This window comes from Cydia pomonella, chromosome 10 (genome assembly GCF_033807575.1).
Source record: "Cydia pomonella isolate Wapato2018A chromosome 10, ilCydPomo1, whole genome shotgun sequence".
In the NCBI taxonomy this organism is placed as follows: Eukaryota; Metazoa; Arthropoda; class Insecta; order Lepidoptera; family Tortricidae; genus Cydia; species Cydia pomonella.
The window spans coordinates 11112126-11130842 of record NC_084712.1 but is presented as its reverse complement, the minus strand read 5'-3'; the positions used below and the strand labels follow the sequence as shown (position 1 = coordinate 11130842).

The window sequence follows — 18717 nt, the reverse complement described above, 5'->3', positions numbered from 1 at the left end:
AGTTTGTTTCGCAAATCATTACCAAAATCTACGACAAAGAACTGTCAAAGACCCATAATACCAACATAACCGATTTAAATAGTGTAGTACGCTACACGCTTGCGATTCATATCGATATCGATAAAATGGGGAGGGTTGAAACATAGGCTCCTGTCTACATATTTTGTACTCGAAATCAGGTTAGCATCGAGTCCACATTTAAGTTGTATGTTATATAGTGGATAGTTCTTTGAGTGGACTAATATCTGGTCGAGCTTAATGTGGACCCGAATTATTTTAATACAGTTTTTAAGTCGTGTTTTTTTTTATTTAAAGCTTTATTTTCAAAAGTCAGTTTAAATTCCAAGTATTTGCTAATGAGATGATCAACTGATTATTTAGCGCTAATATGCATCTATAAATCATGCTTTTCGCCATCCAGTTATCAACAACCCTTTATCAATGCTCTAACTTTTTATGTATTTATATGTCTGTTAATCATAAGAACCGGTCTGGCCTAGTTGGCAGTGACCCTGCCTATGAAGCCGATGGTCCCAGATTCAAATCCTGGAACGGGCATATATTTCTTTATTTATCATAAAAACAGAGATTAATTTTCTTACATTTTAGGTTAATATATTAAATAATGACTAGATAAAAAATATATGCTTACTAATGACCATTAATGCATAAATTATAGATAATTTATGCATTATTAATCTTTGAAGACTTAATTATGGTCATATTGCATGCAAGTTCTCAGGAAATTTCACATATTTAATTTAATTATTTACACCGATATACAAATAAAACTACAGTTATCGATAGTTATAGTACATCCCTAGTTCACAACGAAAAGAATATAAAATATCTAATTTTCGATGTGTTTATAGCCTGCTGACCCAAAATAAGGTCAAAGGTATCTAAAGCAATACTTACCGGTCTTCATCCAAGGGAAATTTCGCCATAAAATCTCTTTTTTCGTGATTTTCTCGAGTGGCTCGCTTGCCACATATTTCACACTTAGTAAACCGTTTTCCTCGCTGGCATTGTAACAAACTCGCTCTTTACTCTGATCACGGTTGACTATTTTCGTTTTTTTCACAAAATAATAAAGAAATTACACGAAATACCGGAACAAAACATTGAAGCCTTCATAACAAACAAAACAATTAGGCTGACAGTTGACTTGATGTAAACTTAACAGAATAAATAGCACTGACATTTTCTTTTTCTTCGTTGGTAATGATTTGCGAAACAAACTCCATACAAAACTTTTTGTGTTCCTAGTTGCATCAGCCTGTATCAAACATTCGTCCGCCATTTTGTAATTTCTTGACAGATTAGCATCGAGGGCACAGACCTATCCGGCATTCAGCCACGATTAATAATTATGTATAAATATTTTAAACGGCTGTTAAATTAATCGAATTATTTAATTTTAAACATAAACAAAAAATTTAATTTATACACGTCAGTAATTTAATATTAAAACTCATCTGCTACTTGATTTGTATGAAAAAGTGACATAATTAAAAAAAAAAAGCTATAACTCCCTAGGGAGTAATAGCGTTTTGTTTCACAATCCATAACTCCCGGGGGAACGAAATAGGCCTTTGACCTTCAGTACACCTGCATGAAATAAGAATTTTTTCGAGTAAGTGTGATGAAATGAAAAATACTTTGTCTCTAATTGCTAAAAATGTTCAATGCTTGATATTTTTGCATGTGAACCATTTTTATACATTTCAAATATTGTTAACGATATGCTGATATTCCGTGAAACGGAAAAAATTCTCTTGCTCAGGCCCGACGTTGGGCCTGATAAAGTGTGGATGTAATTGGCACTTAAGTTGTCTACGATTTTGATAGTCCAGCCTATGCAAGTATAAGTAAACATCATAATTTTATAGAAGTTTGACTTTTAAATTAACACTTGCACTGCCTGGGCTGTCAAAATCGCTGCCAACTTATCTTGGTCTGACTCTGACTCTGTCTAAATTGCAAAATTAAAATCAAATGTATTGGGCCCCATACATTCCACGACCCTTCTCTTTCCGCACAGACGTAGTTTCTGATTTAATCCTTTAAAGAAAATGATAAAGATGCATAAATAGATATTATACTACTCTTTGAGACCAGTTAATAATAACAATACGAAGTCTGAACTTACAATAGGAAAAGCAGACACAGCGCTATTATCATTTGTGCCAAGGCAAGGGCCTCAGGTTTCATACCTCAGCACTCAGATACTCGTAGTTCGGATACAATCTCATTATAAAAACATTTTTCCTGTTGTCATAGTTCATTTTCGTGGCTAATTGAATCAAGTACCATCTAATATCGACGCTTCAATAATAGGGTTGTTTCCAATTTTTTGAAACGCTTGTATTACGTTCTATATTAACTAAAAGTTGCCCTAAAATTCAACTTTCATACTAAAAACGGCTTTAAATATGTTAAATTAACATAATATATTTAGACAGATGCTTTCGCGCCCAAAACGCTCTTTGAAAATTGTGTGACGTCACAGTTTACGGTTTTACACATAACTACATACACACGTAGAAGATACGAACTGTCAACTGACTTTTGTCATTTGTTGTTTATCGCCTAACTGTCAACAGTGTCAATCCGAGAGTTGTGACGTCATCAGAATCTTCAATGACGTTTCGAGTTTGGTCACGTCACGTGTGCCAAAAGATATTTTAAATTCAATATTTACAAAAATATGGTCATTACAGGTCCCCTAAAAGTAGTTTAACAAATTAACATGTTCTTATAATCCAAAATAATTTATTGGGATACAATTCTGCCCTAAGATTTGTAGATGGAAACAACCCTATTACGATGACATGTTATGCATTTATCCCATCATTCGATACATTGTGTCTATGTTCGATACAGTAATAAAGAAAACAACCTTGTTGTTATCTGTTCATTTTATGTAGTTGAAATCCTTTCAAGTAAAATTAAAATTGTAACAAATGCCGATAATTTATCGATATTACTTTATCGATTTGGCCACAACATTTGGCTACTCATTGTTAAAAATCGTACATAAAAGGTGGCTGTGTGAGTGGCTACGGTGACTCCATCTTTAGCAATATTTAAAAAAAAAGTTTTCAGTTAAGTGAAAAGGGGGTGCTATTTTTTAAGGTCAAAAAATATTGCGTACAACGGAAGTTACACGTCAAAATGGAATGACAGTAATGACAGCATGCCATGCCCATGCGCAAAGCAAAGTCGTAAACAAAGGTCCTAGAGCATGGTTAGGTGAATATTCTATTAAATTAATCTAAAGTATGGGTCTTACGAAGCAATATTTACGTTATGCGCCCAGTGGTACCTTTAACATAATCGCTAGTGCGGACTGTAATTGTACACATGTGTCTTTAAACGGAGTAAGCGGACGATATGTAGCAGTGGGTGCATGTGAGCATGTTATTATTTGGGACATGAGACTTGGAGAAAAGGTAAGACAGACTATTTAAGTAAATTCGTAACTAGCCGTAACATTCAACGTAAGTTACAAGGACTTTAGAGTTAAAATTTCCAAGTTTTAAACTATATATAATTTTTACTTTGTAGGCACAAGTGCTCTCTGGCGAAAATGTTGTGGTGTCTCAAATCGCAGCGAGCCCGACGGGCAACCATATGGCGGTAGGGTACGTGGACGGCAACATCAGCGTGTTCGAGCTCGTGAACAACGAGATTGTGTGCCAGTTTGCTGGACACAAGTCTGCCGTCACATGCTTGCAGTATGATGAACAGGGACATCGGCTGGTGTCTGGATCTAAAGTAAAGATACTTAGTTAATTATAAAATAAGTCACTCTTATGAATTAAACTATAATTTATGTAAGAGCTAAGGTTGCTCAAAGTTTTACCCCCATATATATGTTTATTAAAAAAACTGGAACACATTTTCTATAATTTTTATTTCTACAGGATACAGAAGTGATTCTTTGGGATGTAGTATCAGAAACTGGTATAGCAAGATTCAGTGGCCACAAGGGTGCTATAACAAGTGTTCTGTTCATCAACGGGAAGAACTGCATTGTGAGCTCATCCAAGGATACTTTTGTCAAGTTTTGGGATATTGAAACTAAACACTGCTTCAAGACTTTAGGAGGGCATCAAATGGAGGTATGAAGTTATAAAAAATACATGCTTAAATAATTTTTACTATTTAATCTTGATATAACTTATAACTATATTTAACTACAATACCGGTCTACAATATATCACCTTTGTGATGACTGAAATACAGTGAATTACAATAGGACACTCAGAATATTTAAAAAAAATCCTCTATAAATTATAAAAGTAACTTATGTTGACTAAATATGTATTAAAAGAAAAAATGGTCTCATTGTTCTTGGTGGTTACCAAGACCAATGAGACCATTTTTTCATATCACTTGCACAAAGGACTACTACTAGATTAACTAAAGTAGTGAGATGGAAGTGGTCGAGCATCGCTTATAAACAAAGTTTTATTGTTAAAATATGGAGGTGATATATTATTGACCAGTACTGTATATAACCTATATGCGGCTCTGTATATAGCAGTGGGGGTATCAAACATATCCATTCCAAAAGCTGAAGCTTTGTCTACATTTGGCATGTTTGAGCTTTAGTGACTCTTTTAAAATGTCTAGAGCATTCATTTATATTATTTCTAAATTATTAATTCACAGGTGTGGTCTGCTGCTCTGATGAAGGAGGAGCGATACCTGGTTACAGGCAGCATTGATCAGGAATTAAGGGTGTGGAAGCTCAATTGGACATCTGATGTTAAGGAGGAGGACAAGCTTGTCAGGCAGCTGGAGATTGTCAAGCTGGAGGAAACAGACAACTTAGAAGATAGCTCAGTAAGTGAATCCACATAATAAATATTCTAATATATTAAATGTGAAAAGAACTATTTGATTTGTTTGTTTGTTACGTTTTTACAGCTAAACTACAACACAGAACTTAATAATGAAATTAATTGAAATGCATGTGGAAGGTACTTTTTTCACAAAATAACAACTGAACTGATTCGATAATGGTTAGAGAAGGAAATACAGTGGTTTCTGCGTCATCTATTTACCAGTTAATGAGTTCAATACTAAAATGCTAAGGCATAAGCATAGCATAAGTGCTATTATGCTATCATTATAGTTTTGTGCCGAGACAGCTATCAGACAAGTCGACATTTCAAAGTTATAAATAGCAGCAAATTATATATTATTTCAGGTATTACAATGTCACCAAGTAGGCACCCTAATGCGCGGCGGTAAAGGGCGTGTCGTAGGCCTGACCACTGATCTTGGTCAAAGCATATTGGCGTGTTACGGGACAGACTCCCTGCTAGAAATATTCTCGTTTTGTACAGACGAAGAAGCTAAGCAAAGAATGAGCAAAAGGATAAAGAAGCAGAGGAAAAAGTTGACGTGAGTAACTTTCAGTATTAAGAAAGCTTTTTAGGAGATATCAAAACTTATTTTCTACTTGACTAGGCAATCTCCTCACGCACAAACCGGCCAGTTTAGACGTGCCTCGGCCGAGGCAGCGACGCCGCGCACGTCTACACTGGCTGGTTTGTGCGTGAGGAGATTGCCTAGAGCGTATGCTCGCTCTGTGTGGATCCGGCTAATAGCTTAGAATTGCCCAAACTCCATTTTACGGAGAAATTCAACACACGTATATAATGGGATTTCCAAGCTAGCTAGTACCAAATACAAACCAAATAAGATATATAAACAATTAAAATTATAGAAAACAAAAGGAAGCCGGTGAAGTTGCCGACACACCCGAAGTACCGGAGCTTCTGACGTTAACTGACGAAGTGCGGCGACTTACGTCTATCAAGCTGGGTGCGAAGCTAAAGTCCAACACGTTACTACTTGGCGTTACGGGGGAACTGCGTGTGGGCGTGACCCTCGCTGACAACTCTGTTGAATTGCACAGTATAAAGCCAGAGGAGGACGAAGGTAAGCATTCTAAGTCTCCTGATAAGCAGATACGAAGTGCAGCGGCTGGATTTCATCAAGCTGGGTGCAAATCTCAAGTCCAACAGTCGATGTCAGTGGTGTGACTCTCGCTGACAACTCTGTTGAGCTGCACAGTCTGAAGTCAGAATCAGCCAGATAAGGACGAAAGTAAACCTTATTGCTACGAAATAAGGTCAACATTTTGAAATTTATAGAATGACTTAAAAGAAAAAAAAATACCTGTATGTATAATGAAGACTTAGGTATCAATTAAATATTTTATTTTTTATACTACGTCGGTGGCAAACAAGCATACGGCCCGCCTGATGGTAAGCAGTATCCGTAGCCTATGTACGCCTGCAACTCCAAAGGAGTTACACGCACGTTGCCGACCCTAAACCCCCCCCTCGTTGAGCTCTGGCAACCTTACTCACCGGCAGGAACACAACACTATGAGTAGGGTCTAGTGTTATTTGGCTGCGGTTTTCTGTAAGGTGGAGGTACTTCCCCAGTTGGGCTCTGCTCTAGATCTGGAATGACATCCACTGGCTGTGCCCTACCACACACAGCGAGATGAAATTCACAATGCCCATACCTCTCTTTTGGACGTAGTTTAAGGACGTACCCGGGTCCAATTAAAATATGCTCAAATTGTGCGCATCCCCACTCCCATCCCCACCATTCCGTGAACTTTTGGATCTCCCTACTATGGGCGGGATTGGCCGAAAAGAGGACATTCATACTTTTTTGAGAAAATCATTTTCAAAAAAATGCTATTCGATTGAGAATTGTGTAAGGAGCAATAAATGTGGTATATTTTTTTCAAAATGGCATATAGAAAGCACAAAAATATAAAGTCTACTTTTTTGTATGGGACCTAGTTTTGGGTATCTTGTTTCTCGGAAACTATCAGCGAACCTGCCTTCTACCTTTCAGGACTTTATTATCCTACTGTTAAAGAATACGAAATAATAAGCAGATTTATTCTGTAGGTGCCCATTTTTTTCTTAGTCCAGTCAAAAATCTATATAACTTCGATTTTCTCTTTCATGAATCATGTCTTTTTTGTAATTTTACATTATTTTTCGATAGTTAAATGCTATAATAATAATAACAAGTTACGAATGCGATGTTTTATTGGCCACATTATTTAAAAAAGTGTATTTTTGTTCAAAGTATTGTTTTGTGTTACTAATAATCAACTACATCATATAACTAAATCATTTTATAAAAGATCCAATAATACATATTGAAACAATTATTATTCACAAAAATAAAATTATTTATAAAATAATAACCCATCAAATGACATGGACACGGCCTACCTCATTTTTGAGTTGTTGGAATTTCGATTTAAAAAATGTAATAAAATATATATTTGCTATTCTTTTTCTTTCTGATGTAACGTAATAAACGTCTCGTTTATTGTAATATCTCGTTTTCCTCCCCATCCCCTCTGGAGTACCTCAGGGGGGTCACACCTTGGTCCTTTATATTTCAACTTGTATATCAATGATATGGCAGCTTGTTTCCGTAGCTCTATATGGTGATTACATAAAGATTTATAAAGCTGTGTCTTCGGAAGCGGATTGCGTATTATTGTAAAAAAGATTTAGGTAATTTCGTCCTATATTGATCTAATAATCATTTGTCTAATAACATAAAAATGTTTTGTTATTAGTTTTAATCGGAAACACAATCCAATAATTTATAATTATAATTTGTCTGGTAATAATTAACGATGGGCAAATTCTGAAACATTTCACATATTTCAACACAACAGATTATGATCGGAAAATTCGAGGTTATGTGACAGTAGGCGCGTAGCTAAGGGTTAATGGTACCCGGTTGTTATATGATCTACGGAAGTTCAAGGCCACGTTACACTGCGCTCTTTTTCCTTTCTTTTCATTTTTAGGGTTCCGTACCCAAAAGGTCAAACGGGACCCTATTACTTAGACTCCGCTGTCCGCCCGTCTGTCACCAGGCTGTATCTCATGAACCGTGATAGTTAGTCTGTTGAAATTTCTACAGATTATGTACTTCTGTTGCCGCTATAACAACAAATACAAAAACAGAATAAAAGAAATATTTCTTTCCAATCTCGAGGGTCTCATCCAATCACCGAAGTTAAGCAACGTCGGGCGGGGTCAGTACTTGGATGGGTGACCGTTTTTATAGATAATGGTACGGAACCCTTGCTGTGCGAGTCCGACTCGCACTTGGCCGGTTTTTTAAATATCTGCTATTTCTTTTGCTTCGTATGTGTATATTAAACATATATTATATACCTACATGAATTTTCAATTTAATCTCTCATAAGATGAAATTTCATCTCTTATTCCTTATCCAAATAAACCATGTTATTCGTAATGTTTTATTGAGCATAGCATATAGACTCCGCTTGGCGTTTCATTCTGTTAATTCCAATATTAAAAAATATGAACAGTTTTGAGCAGGCAGAGCTTTAACGAGTTCTATATCGAAACATATTACATATATGTATAGTTCTGTCTGTTCGCTAAAAACTCGACCCCCCCCCCCCCCCCCCCCCCCCCCCAAGAAAAAATATAAGAAATATAAGCGAAACTTACATGAAATTTAAGTGTAAGTTTCACTTTTCTGCCTACGAAGCTGATGGTCCCGGGTTCAAATCCTGGTAAGGGCATTTATTCGTGTGATGAGCATGGATATTTGTTCTGGAGTCATGGGTGTTTTCTGTTATATTATATATATCGTTGTCTATGTACCCTCAACACAAGCCTTATTGAGCTTACTGTGGGACTTAGTTAATTTGTGTAGTACTGTCTTATGATATTTATTTATTTATTATTTATTTATTTTGTACATTTTACATTGGCAGCTAAACATTTTGGTGTATCTTCCCTTTTTAACCGTAGGATATGCTTAGACCTTATGTTTTTATTTAAAATTCTAAAAATATAACTGTCCTAATCTCCTAAGGTTAATTACTTTCAGGTGTCCGCATCACCTCTTACGCCCTCGGTCGCTGTTTCATATTAGTTTTTCTTGTAAAACCTATTCCAGGCATACCTTTTTCAGACGAGTTCCTGTTCCTAGTTACTATAATAAACATCTATTCAAAAGTTATTGCTTTCAAATTTCGTTGGCTAGTATAAAAAAATATAGCTAATCGTAAGTTGTTTTAGTACCTAAATACAGATATCAGTTATTTTTCTATATGATATAAATAATCATTAGCTATAAGTTTACTTATTTCAGTTAACATAATTTATAATTATGAACCTCCAGGTCTTTTTGTTGTACTTTCCTTTTGTTGCAGTACAACATTTGTATTGCATTTTTGATGTGTTTATATGACTGTTTGGTTTTTAAATTAATAAATTAAAAATCCATAACTTGTTATTATTATTATAGCATTTAACAATCGAAAAATAATGTAAAATTACAAAAAAAGATATGAAAGAGAAAATCGTCGAATCGTCGAGAGGAAGACTAAGAAAAACACGGGCACCTACAGAACAAACCTGCTTATCATTTCGAATTCTATAAAAGTAGGAAAATAAAGTCCAGAAAGGTAGAAGACGGGTTCGCCAATAGTTTACTCTTCTCTTTTCGTGTCGAGGTTCCTTTTTTTTATACGATGGAAGCCCAATAGGCAGCGGTGTTGACAGCCCTGGCTGTCGCGTCCCTCAGATCCAGCTCCGAGCAGTGATGCGGGCATGTGGGGCACGTCAGTAGATGTGCCATGGTTTGCGTTGCTGTGTCGCAGGTACATTGAGTCGAGGAGCTACGGAGCAATCCCCATTTGGCCATATTTTGCTTGCAGCGACCAACTTGGGACCTGAGCCTGTTTAAGGACTTCCAAATTGGCCAAGGTTCTTTATGGCCAGGCGGTAGTTGCTCCAAAGCCTGCACGTACACGTCCGGTGGAGGGCACCGGGTCTGCCACAGCAAGCGGCGCACATCGGCCGGCTCACCCTGCAGGGGGCTGGTGCTCCGCATAAAACTCCTGCGGCTTTTAAGACGAGCAGGTGGCGGGATGTGTCCATGCAGGGGGTGCCGCTGGTCGTTCTCCTGTTTGTGCTTTTCAATAGCGCAGGCTACCTCTCTGCGTATTTCAGGGGGAGCCACTCCAGCTAATGGGTAAAGCTTGTTGAGCGGGGTCGGCTTGAGGCAGCCTGAGACGGCGCGGCAGGTGTCATTGAGCGCGGCGGTTACGAGGCCGGCGTGCGGAGACCGATGCCAGACTGGTTTACGACAAACAAGATATCTATTTTTGGCCATAAAAAAGAAAAACACTTTATGTTTTGTTCTTCCAATATTCCTTGTTTTGAAAAAATGTATAAGTATCACATTTATTGTACCTTACACAATTCTCCATCAAATAGCATTTTTTTAAATACGATTTTCTCAAAAAAGTACGTACCTCTTTTCGGCCGGTCCAGCCCACCCCACAGTGCTCCCCTCGTATGACGACAGTTATTACAATTTTCCAATTTGTTTCCAGGAAAACTGCCAAAAAATGTAAAGTTACGTTGCGAAAAGTAGCGTTATTACGGCGGTTACAAAGACTTAAGTAAATCCATATTACGTTTATTGTCTTCATTTAAGAATATTTTGAACACTTCCAGTTGTTAATGTTAATAAGATCAAACCATACCAAGGGGGATGTTTATGTGTCTTGTAAGACAATTTAAGGGTCGAAGGAGGATTGGGCACAGGTTTTTTTTCTAATAAGTATGTTCTAGGCCGACCTACAGTAATATGGTCAGTGGCTGATCTACTTCCTAAAAGGCTGTTGAGGCTATTAATCCCTAAATTTGACAACACGAAATTTACTAATACCAAGCATATTGTTTCAGTGAAATGTCTCAAACAGATAAGAATGCCTGGACACCAGAAGGAGCCGCGATGCGTGGCCATCAGCTCTGATAACTTAGCCGTTCTATCCGCGTCAGCAGATTCCATCAAACTATGGAACAGGTATGTTTTTTTTTTTCATTTTGTGCTCGAACCGAAAACCATTACTTGCAGAATTGTTTGTATAGCTACGCTTATTTTTTTAAATTTTCCTTGGCCAAGCTTCTGTGAGGGGTGTAAGGTGGTGTTGTTTTCTGTTTTACATTTATAACTGTTTTTGTGTTTTGTTAGATGTTGATTGATGATGAACTTCTATTTATTGTAAGGCCAAACCAATCCTGCCTTCGCACCATCCCCTTAACATCAGGACGACCAACGAGCCTCATGTTCCTGCCGGGCGACCGGCACGCGGCGGCGGGCTGCGCAGACGGCTCCCTGCTTATACTTGACGTAGGCGTGGGGGCGGTCATAGAGACTGTTCCTGCGCACCAGGGCGAGTGCTCCAGCATCGCCATGACGCCTGACTCGGTATGAACCTTACTGCCATACTATTAGAGTAGATAAGCGGATGGCTTGCTACTTATACTAGACGTAGGCGCCGGCGCCCTTATGTATAGATAGACTGTACCCGCACCAGGGCGAGTGCTCCAGCAATTGCTATGGCACCCGACTCGTTATGAACCTTACTTCCATAGTATTAGAATCTATTTCTATTAGACACTCTGCTTATACTCGTACTAGACTTAGGCGCCGGCGCGGTCATAGAAATTGTTTCTGCGCACTAGGGCGAGTGTTTCAGCATCGCCATGACGCCCGACTCCGTATGAACCCTATTGACGTGGCATTAAAGTCGATTATCTTATGGCTTCCAGCTCATACCAGACGTAAAGAACGAGTGTTCTAGAACACCTCTGAAATGAACGGGTATTAAAAAAATAAAGCAATATTGTCCTTTTTCAGAGAGGCTGTGTTTCCGGCGGCGCAGACAAGACAGTGAAGTTTTGGCAGTTTGAGCTCATACCGGATCCCACGGGGGGGTCTAAAGCAAAAGTATGTAACTTTTTGTTTTGTTTTGATAAACTTTATACATATACGATTAATTAGACTGGGCTGGAACAACGCCAAGACGGTTGATCAAGATAGAAAGGCGTGGAAGGATCTTGTGGAGGCCCTATGCACCCAGGGGTGTATATTAAAATTTGGCGCCCCGGGTCAATAAGTTTCGCCGCTCCAGAAGTCAAGGAAAAAAAAACGATTTTAATAAAAAAAAGTACAAAATGTTACATTATTACGCCGCCCCTGGCGGATTGGCGCTCCGGGCCATGGCCTCGATTGGCCCTTGGCTAAATACGCCACTGTATGCACCTCCAGGGTGCCCTAGGACCAACAACAACAACAACAATTAATTAGACGATAAAATTCGATTTTGGTATGAACAATGCGTTTATGTATTTCGGTTGGGTTTTGTTTTATATATACTTGTCAAAGTTGGTTGAAATGTATAAGTTGTATTAAGCACTTACGATATACACATACATATACATTAGGTGCTTTATTTTCAGGTTCTTTCTTTACTCCACACAAGAACACTGGAACTGGAGGAGGCGGTGACGGCCGTCAAGATCAGTCCAAACTACAAGTTTATTGCGGTGGCGCTCATGGATTCAACTGTTAAAATATTCTTTGTTGATACATTTAAGGTAATTTATACAGCTGTAGGTCATTTTTATATTACTTTTTTAGGTATAGTTATGTATTATACCCGTGTCTAAAAATATGAATTTGTAATCTTAGGGTAAATGTCTCCCGTTTTCTTGATAAAAAATTGATCGTGGTGTCATATTGATATCAAATCATCGATTACCCATAACGTGGTCTTGAACCACCTAATTCTATTCTATTTTTTTAAGTGAAAACTTCGTTAGCGGCGCTGTGAATTTTTGTGATGGGGAAAAAATGTTAAACTCGCGACAGGTCACGTGACCGACAGATTCGTCAGATTGAAAATTCGTAAGACGAACACGTGACCTGATCGAAAAACTCCATGATGGTTCTAGTAATGATGATGGTGTAAGAGTTGTTGAAATTATGGATGGAAGTTGATTTTTCTGAGAGATAAACTTTTTAATGTTAAATAATTGTAATATTTCTGACGTGTTAAGTTTTTAATGTAATATAAATTGTCATGTTTGTGTACTATAGCGCAATAAATGAATATTGTATTTTACCACATAATTGAAAGTACTTTTATACTGATAATTAAAGCAATTCGTGCAAAATTATTCCCTAACCATTCCAAAATATCAAAAATGCAGAACGTTAATATTTAAGTTTTCTGCCGGCACTCCCGGAGTGCAACCTGTTGTTTTTTTTTACGTATGCGTTGCAGTTACAGTAGAAAGTAGAAAAGGTGTAAAGTGCAAGAAAAATCGTGTTCTCGAATTTGAGAGCACAACTAAATGGCGCTATACTGCGCTATTTGTTTTGCGGTTTCTGATTCATAAACGTCAATTTTTGACAATCAGAAATTCCGCATATTGTGGGCTATTCTCACTAGTTACCACCAAGTTGTTACCAGTGGTAACTACTGGGATTTTTTTTTCCCGCCTTTTACCACTGGTAACTACTGGGGAAAAAAAATCCCACTAGTTACCACGAACTTGGTTTGGTGGTAACTACTGGGATTTTGTTTCCCAATACTTACCACTGGTAAAACTTGGGATTTTTTTTTACCTCCAAAATTTGGTTAGCGTTCAATACTAACAGAAACAGTATAAATATAGAGTGCTTTAATCAATAATTAATTAAAAGTTGAATAAATTATAAGTTAAATTGTTATTAGTTTAATTATAAGTCGATTACTGTTTCAGTAAACTGCCTTAAAAGTGATCAAAAATAGTCGGTCTTTCACTGATTTGTTTGTTCGTTTGTATAATTGTGACTTTATTTATTTAAACGGACCTTATTGTCGATGGCGCTTACGCCATTATCATCGATGCTCCTATATAAAAACAACGCTGCGCTACGCCTAACTTACAATTAATAAGATAAATTTTAACCAAACTTTTGATGTTTTGCACTTGCACTGGTCGTAATATTTTTCATCACTTTTAAAGCAGTTAACTGAAAAACTAATTATTTATTAAAGCACCCTTTATTTATACTATACTATTTCTACTGTTTTCATTAGTATTGAATTCTAACAACATTTTGATGGTAACTACTGGGAAAAAAAAATCCACCTTTTACCAGTGGTAACTACTGGGAAAAAAAATCCCAGTAGTTACCACCAAACCGAGTTGGTGGTAACCAGTGGGATTTTTTTTCTCAGTAGTCACCAGTGTTAAAAGGTGGGAAAAAATTCCCAGTAGTTACCACTGGTAACAACTTAGTGGTAACTAGTGGGAATAATCCCATATTGTAAGGTGCCGTACAGCTACATTTATTTTAGTTGTCTTTCAAACCTCGATTTTTGTTAGATGTTATACTCGTACCTTCTCTGCTATTAATTACTCTACACTTTACTTTCGTCCTAGTTCTACTTACAACTGTACGGCCACAAGCTGCCAGTCCACGCCCTGGACATCAGCTACGACTCCAACATCATCGCCACCGGCTCCTCCGACAGAAACGTCAAGATCTGGGGCATGGACTTCGGCGACTGCCACAAGTCCATCTTCGCCCATAATGACTCTGTCACGTCACTCCAGTTCGTCCCCAGTACGCATTATTTCTTCACTGCGTCTAAAGATGGGAAGGTTAAGCAATGGGATGCGGATACGTATGACAACATTATCACACTACAAGTAAGTCGTTTGTTTAAGCTATGTCCATGATGCGCCTCTTTCACATAGTTTTATACAACATCAATAACATCATCGTCACCGGCCGCCAAATTCTGGGTCACGGAATTTGATAACGGCCGCTAGTGAGTCCCACGTCTGCTCACAATGACTCTGTGACGTCGCTTTTGACGTGACGTCAAAGGAACGAATGCACTATTTCTTCACTGTCTCTAAGCATACTTAGTAAGGCCAAGCAATGGCATGCGGATATGTATGACAACCTTATCACACTCATCTGTCAGTATTTCCTTTTGTGTTAGTTAGACTAATGTTGTTATTCATAAATGATTCATAGATTTGACTTACAAGCTGTTGATCATCGTTGTCCTTATCTTTCATTTCGACATGTGTGTTTGTTACAAAGAGATAAAATTTAATATGGGATTGCGAACTTTTATGAAAAAGAGGGAAAGACTACAATCGCGTGCCTTTTTTGGTTAAAATTAAATAGGGGCATCTGGGGCATGCGCCATAGTGCTCGTGAGGCATACCCGTAACGGACCTATTCCCTCTTTTTGGCGCGCACTGTGATGTTTTCATTCCCGCGCATCGGTTCAACAAAGCTGTCAACATCAATTTCGTCGATTAATATGGATAATTAGGGGCATGTGTCCTCTGTACTTTTGTCTCTTGAAACCTGTAAAAGAACGCGAAAAGTTTGACCGATTTGTTTATTTTTGACAGGGTCACGCGGGTGCATGCCACGCGCTGGCCGTGGGCGCGGGCGGGCTGCACGCGGCGTCGTGCGGCTCGGAGCGCGCCGTGCGGCTGTACGCGCGCAGCGACGAGCCGCTCGTGCTGGGCGACGCCGACGAGCGGGACGAGGGGCTCGCCACCGGCGAAGCACATGTACATATCATCCAATTTTAAGAAACAAAGGCCGGCAACCCACTTACAACCTCTCTGGTGTCATGTGCGACGGTAATCGATTCAACCTATCAGCTATAGCTGCCCTTGGGATTACTAGACCGCTTACACTACTAATGGTTTACAGCGAGCTGAAAAAGGGCATATCCACTTTATGACGTGTACGTGCCCTGATGATCATTTCCGGAAACAAAAATGGCGGCCATGTTTGCTTTGAAGGTCAATGTCAAAAGTACCGAGCAGTTTCTAAATACTTCCGCCATTTTTCTAGTGGTAAAGAAGGCCGCGATTTTTATCAGTTTAGTTAGTGAAATGTATTTATTTATTGCACAATATAACAAATAAAGTACAAATGGCGAACTTAATGCCTAAAGGCATTCTCTACCAGTCAACCATCAGGCTAAACAGAAACAGTAAATAGTGAAATATTGTTTTTCATATTTCAGAGTGCTTTATGTCTTATATCTCTCATATCTCAATGGTTTCACTTTTTCCAGGCACCTGTACCCGGTTTGCCGGGTCTCACGATGCCGACGAAAAAAACCATAGGAGCTGAGAAGGCTGTAAGTGCTTATATGCTCACTTATCGTAATACCTACTAATCATATACGATCATTTACATTCTTTTGCTTTCATAATAGTTCCTGATTTTTAAAAGCATTTTTCAATAAAATGACATTTCAAAATTGTTTACCGTTTTACTAATGCAAAAAAAGACGAACTATAAATCTGTCCTGTAGTTAATAACAGCAATATTCTTAAGTGACAATTGGTATCTTTTTTGCAATAAGGTTTCCGAATTGTCAATTAATCGCGAAATGGACGCACTTTGTACTGACTAATCGCGAAATTGACGCGTATATGGCCTGGCGTGTATGGCGTTATGGACTAACTGCGAAGTAAACAAACGACAAAATACGATTTAGGTGAATTGCGTATTGGATGATCGGCTCACAGAGCATCCTTTCTTGTAACCATGTGAGTTTTGTTCCGGTTTGTTCACCTCCAGTTTGTACTATAGGCGGACTCGATACTGGAGTGCTTGTCCATCGGTGCCGCGTACAAGAAGGAACGCAATGAAGCCCGCGGACAACCGGTGCAGCCGCCTCTCCTCATGGCCGCGTACAACTGCGACAACGAGCAGGACTTCCTGTTAGAGACCCTAAAGAAGATACGCGCCAGGTACTATACAATTGACTTGACATTATACTCAACCCGTAGCTCTTTGAACGTCACGCATGGTGAACCTTGTCGGAATACACGAAGGTTGCTATTTGGCTGTAGCCACGCGCGTCAGTTGGTATCTATGGCGGTGAAAGGGTTAAGGCGATACCCGAGGACTCGCCTGCATGTTGCCTTGTTTCTATTGTAACTTACATGTTACTCAATGCTCCAGATTATAAAAACCACTACAAGCTAACTACGCCTAACCTGGTCCTTTTCTACTCTATTTACTCAGAGGACACCCTCTTATACTGTTTGTCGACTTCCACCACAATATTCTGTTTCAAGAAACAAGGCTATTGTAACGTTTAAAACTTAAATTAGTGTTATTAGTGATTGCTAAATAGTTACAAGACTATTATAAAATTAATGTAGTTCAAATTCTCACCTCACCTTAACATAACATTACCTATATTTTCTCGTGTTACAGTGACTTAGAAGAAGCCTTGCTCCTCCTACCGTTCAATAACGCATGCGACATTGTACGAATGTTGCCGAGCATGATCGAGCGCGGCGCCAACACCGAGCTTCTATGCCGGACAGCTATATTCCTGCTTAAGGTACACAACATAAGTTTTATCTCTTTCAAAAATATCGTACAAGGCTAGTAGCTAAAAACTGTTTAACTTTCGTTTGTGAATATTCCCTTGGTTTTCCACCAACTCGATGTAGAGTCATCAGCAAAGAACCCAATTTAAATTCTAAATTTAATACTTCAGGGTTGTTTTTTGGCTGGCAAATTTTATTCTTTTAAATGCACTCACGGTATCGTGTCAGGTATGTATGTAGTAACCCTGATGCTTTTAAAATGGGTCCAACCGGTAAAATCGGGTTGTTGCCAAGTCGGAATCTCGTATTCTATTAAGTTAATATTGGCACCTAATAGTTTTCATTTGATAATTTTAAGGTTCACCACGCGCCGTTGAAGGCACACCAAGCGCTGCTCAAGCCGCTCATACAGATACAAGCCAAGGCAGTCATGCGACTGTCCGAGATGCGGGTAAGTTGTATTGTAAAGTTACCTGTTGATGTAACTATCTGTCTCCTCATACTAGTTAAACCAAAGATACATACCTGTGGCCCTAGTGAAAAAGGGTACAAGTCTCTGGCAGCGCAGGTGTAAAGGGGTGTAAGTTCCACGTAACACTTATGCCCTTATACACCTAAACTGCCAGAGACTTGTACCCTTTTTCACTAGGGCCACACATTGATTGAGTACGTAAAATCTAAGACAATTTCGTGCTTCAAATTTGACAGGTAAACGAGATATCGCTGTACGGTTCCATACATTTTGCGCAGACTGCGCCATATGTTTTATTGTCACTGAATTGTCGAACGTTAACTTTTGATAATCAGAGTTACCGCAAATGTATGGAAGCTGTACAGCGTCATCTCATCTTCATCGTCATCATCTTTTTTAGCGGTTTATTTGTCTAACTCTTTGAAAGTTAAATAAAGGTAGTATGGCTAAAATTACTAACGAGTGCAATAGAAATCCGACACCCTAAGAGCAAAGGATTCTTATGATTCGAGTTTACGTTACAACTATTACAAGCTGTTGTGCGATATTTGTCAGGACATGGTCGGGTACAACGTGCACGCGCTGCAGTGGCTGCGCCGCGAGGCGGAGGCGGGCGCCGCCGCGCAGCTGTTCCGCGAGGCGACGGACGCGCGCCGCACTAAGGACCGCCGCCGGCGCTCGAGGCAGGCGCTCAAACGACCCATTGTTACTGTTACTTGAATAAAATCCTCCTAGTTATTACTGTGGTTTTTTAAAGAGCTGTTGTTGAATAATGATGCTGTACGATTAGAGTCAGGTCAAGCTGAGTTGGCAACGATTTGGATAGCCCAGCCTATGCAAGTGTTAATTAAATTTCATAGAAGTTTGACGTTTAAAATAAATTAGCACTGTCTGGGCTGTTAAAACCGCTGCCAACTTATCTTGGTCTTACCCTAGACAGATTTCATGATATTATTG

At 38.7% G+C, this 18717-nt stretch overlaps 1 protein-coding gene across 1 annotated transcript; it reads left to right on the top strand.

The window, feature by feature from the left end:
- The first annotated feature begins 3194 nt into the window (after positions 1-3194).
- LOC133522066 (WD repeat-containing protein 3) lies at positions 3195-18498 on the top strand. Its single transcript, XM_061857261.1, has 17 exons — positions 3195-3455; positions 3571-3780; positions 3930-4127; positions 4681-4854; positions 5222-5418; positions 5744-5958; positions 10806-10926; positions 11130-11331; positions 11764-11853; positions 12366-12503; positions 14340-14609; positions 15333-15497; positions 16013-16078; positions 16537-16697; positions 17170-17299; positions 17647-17739; positions 18316-18498. The coding sequence occupies exons 1-17, from the start codon at positions 3285-3287 to the stop codon at positions 18478-18480; spliced, it is 2766 nt and encodes a 921-aa protein (XP_061713245.1). The 5' UTR covers positions 3195-3284; the 3' UTR covers positions 18481-18498.
- The last annotated feature ends 219 nt before the right edge of the window (positions 18499-18717 follow it).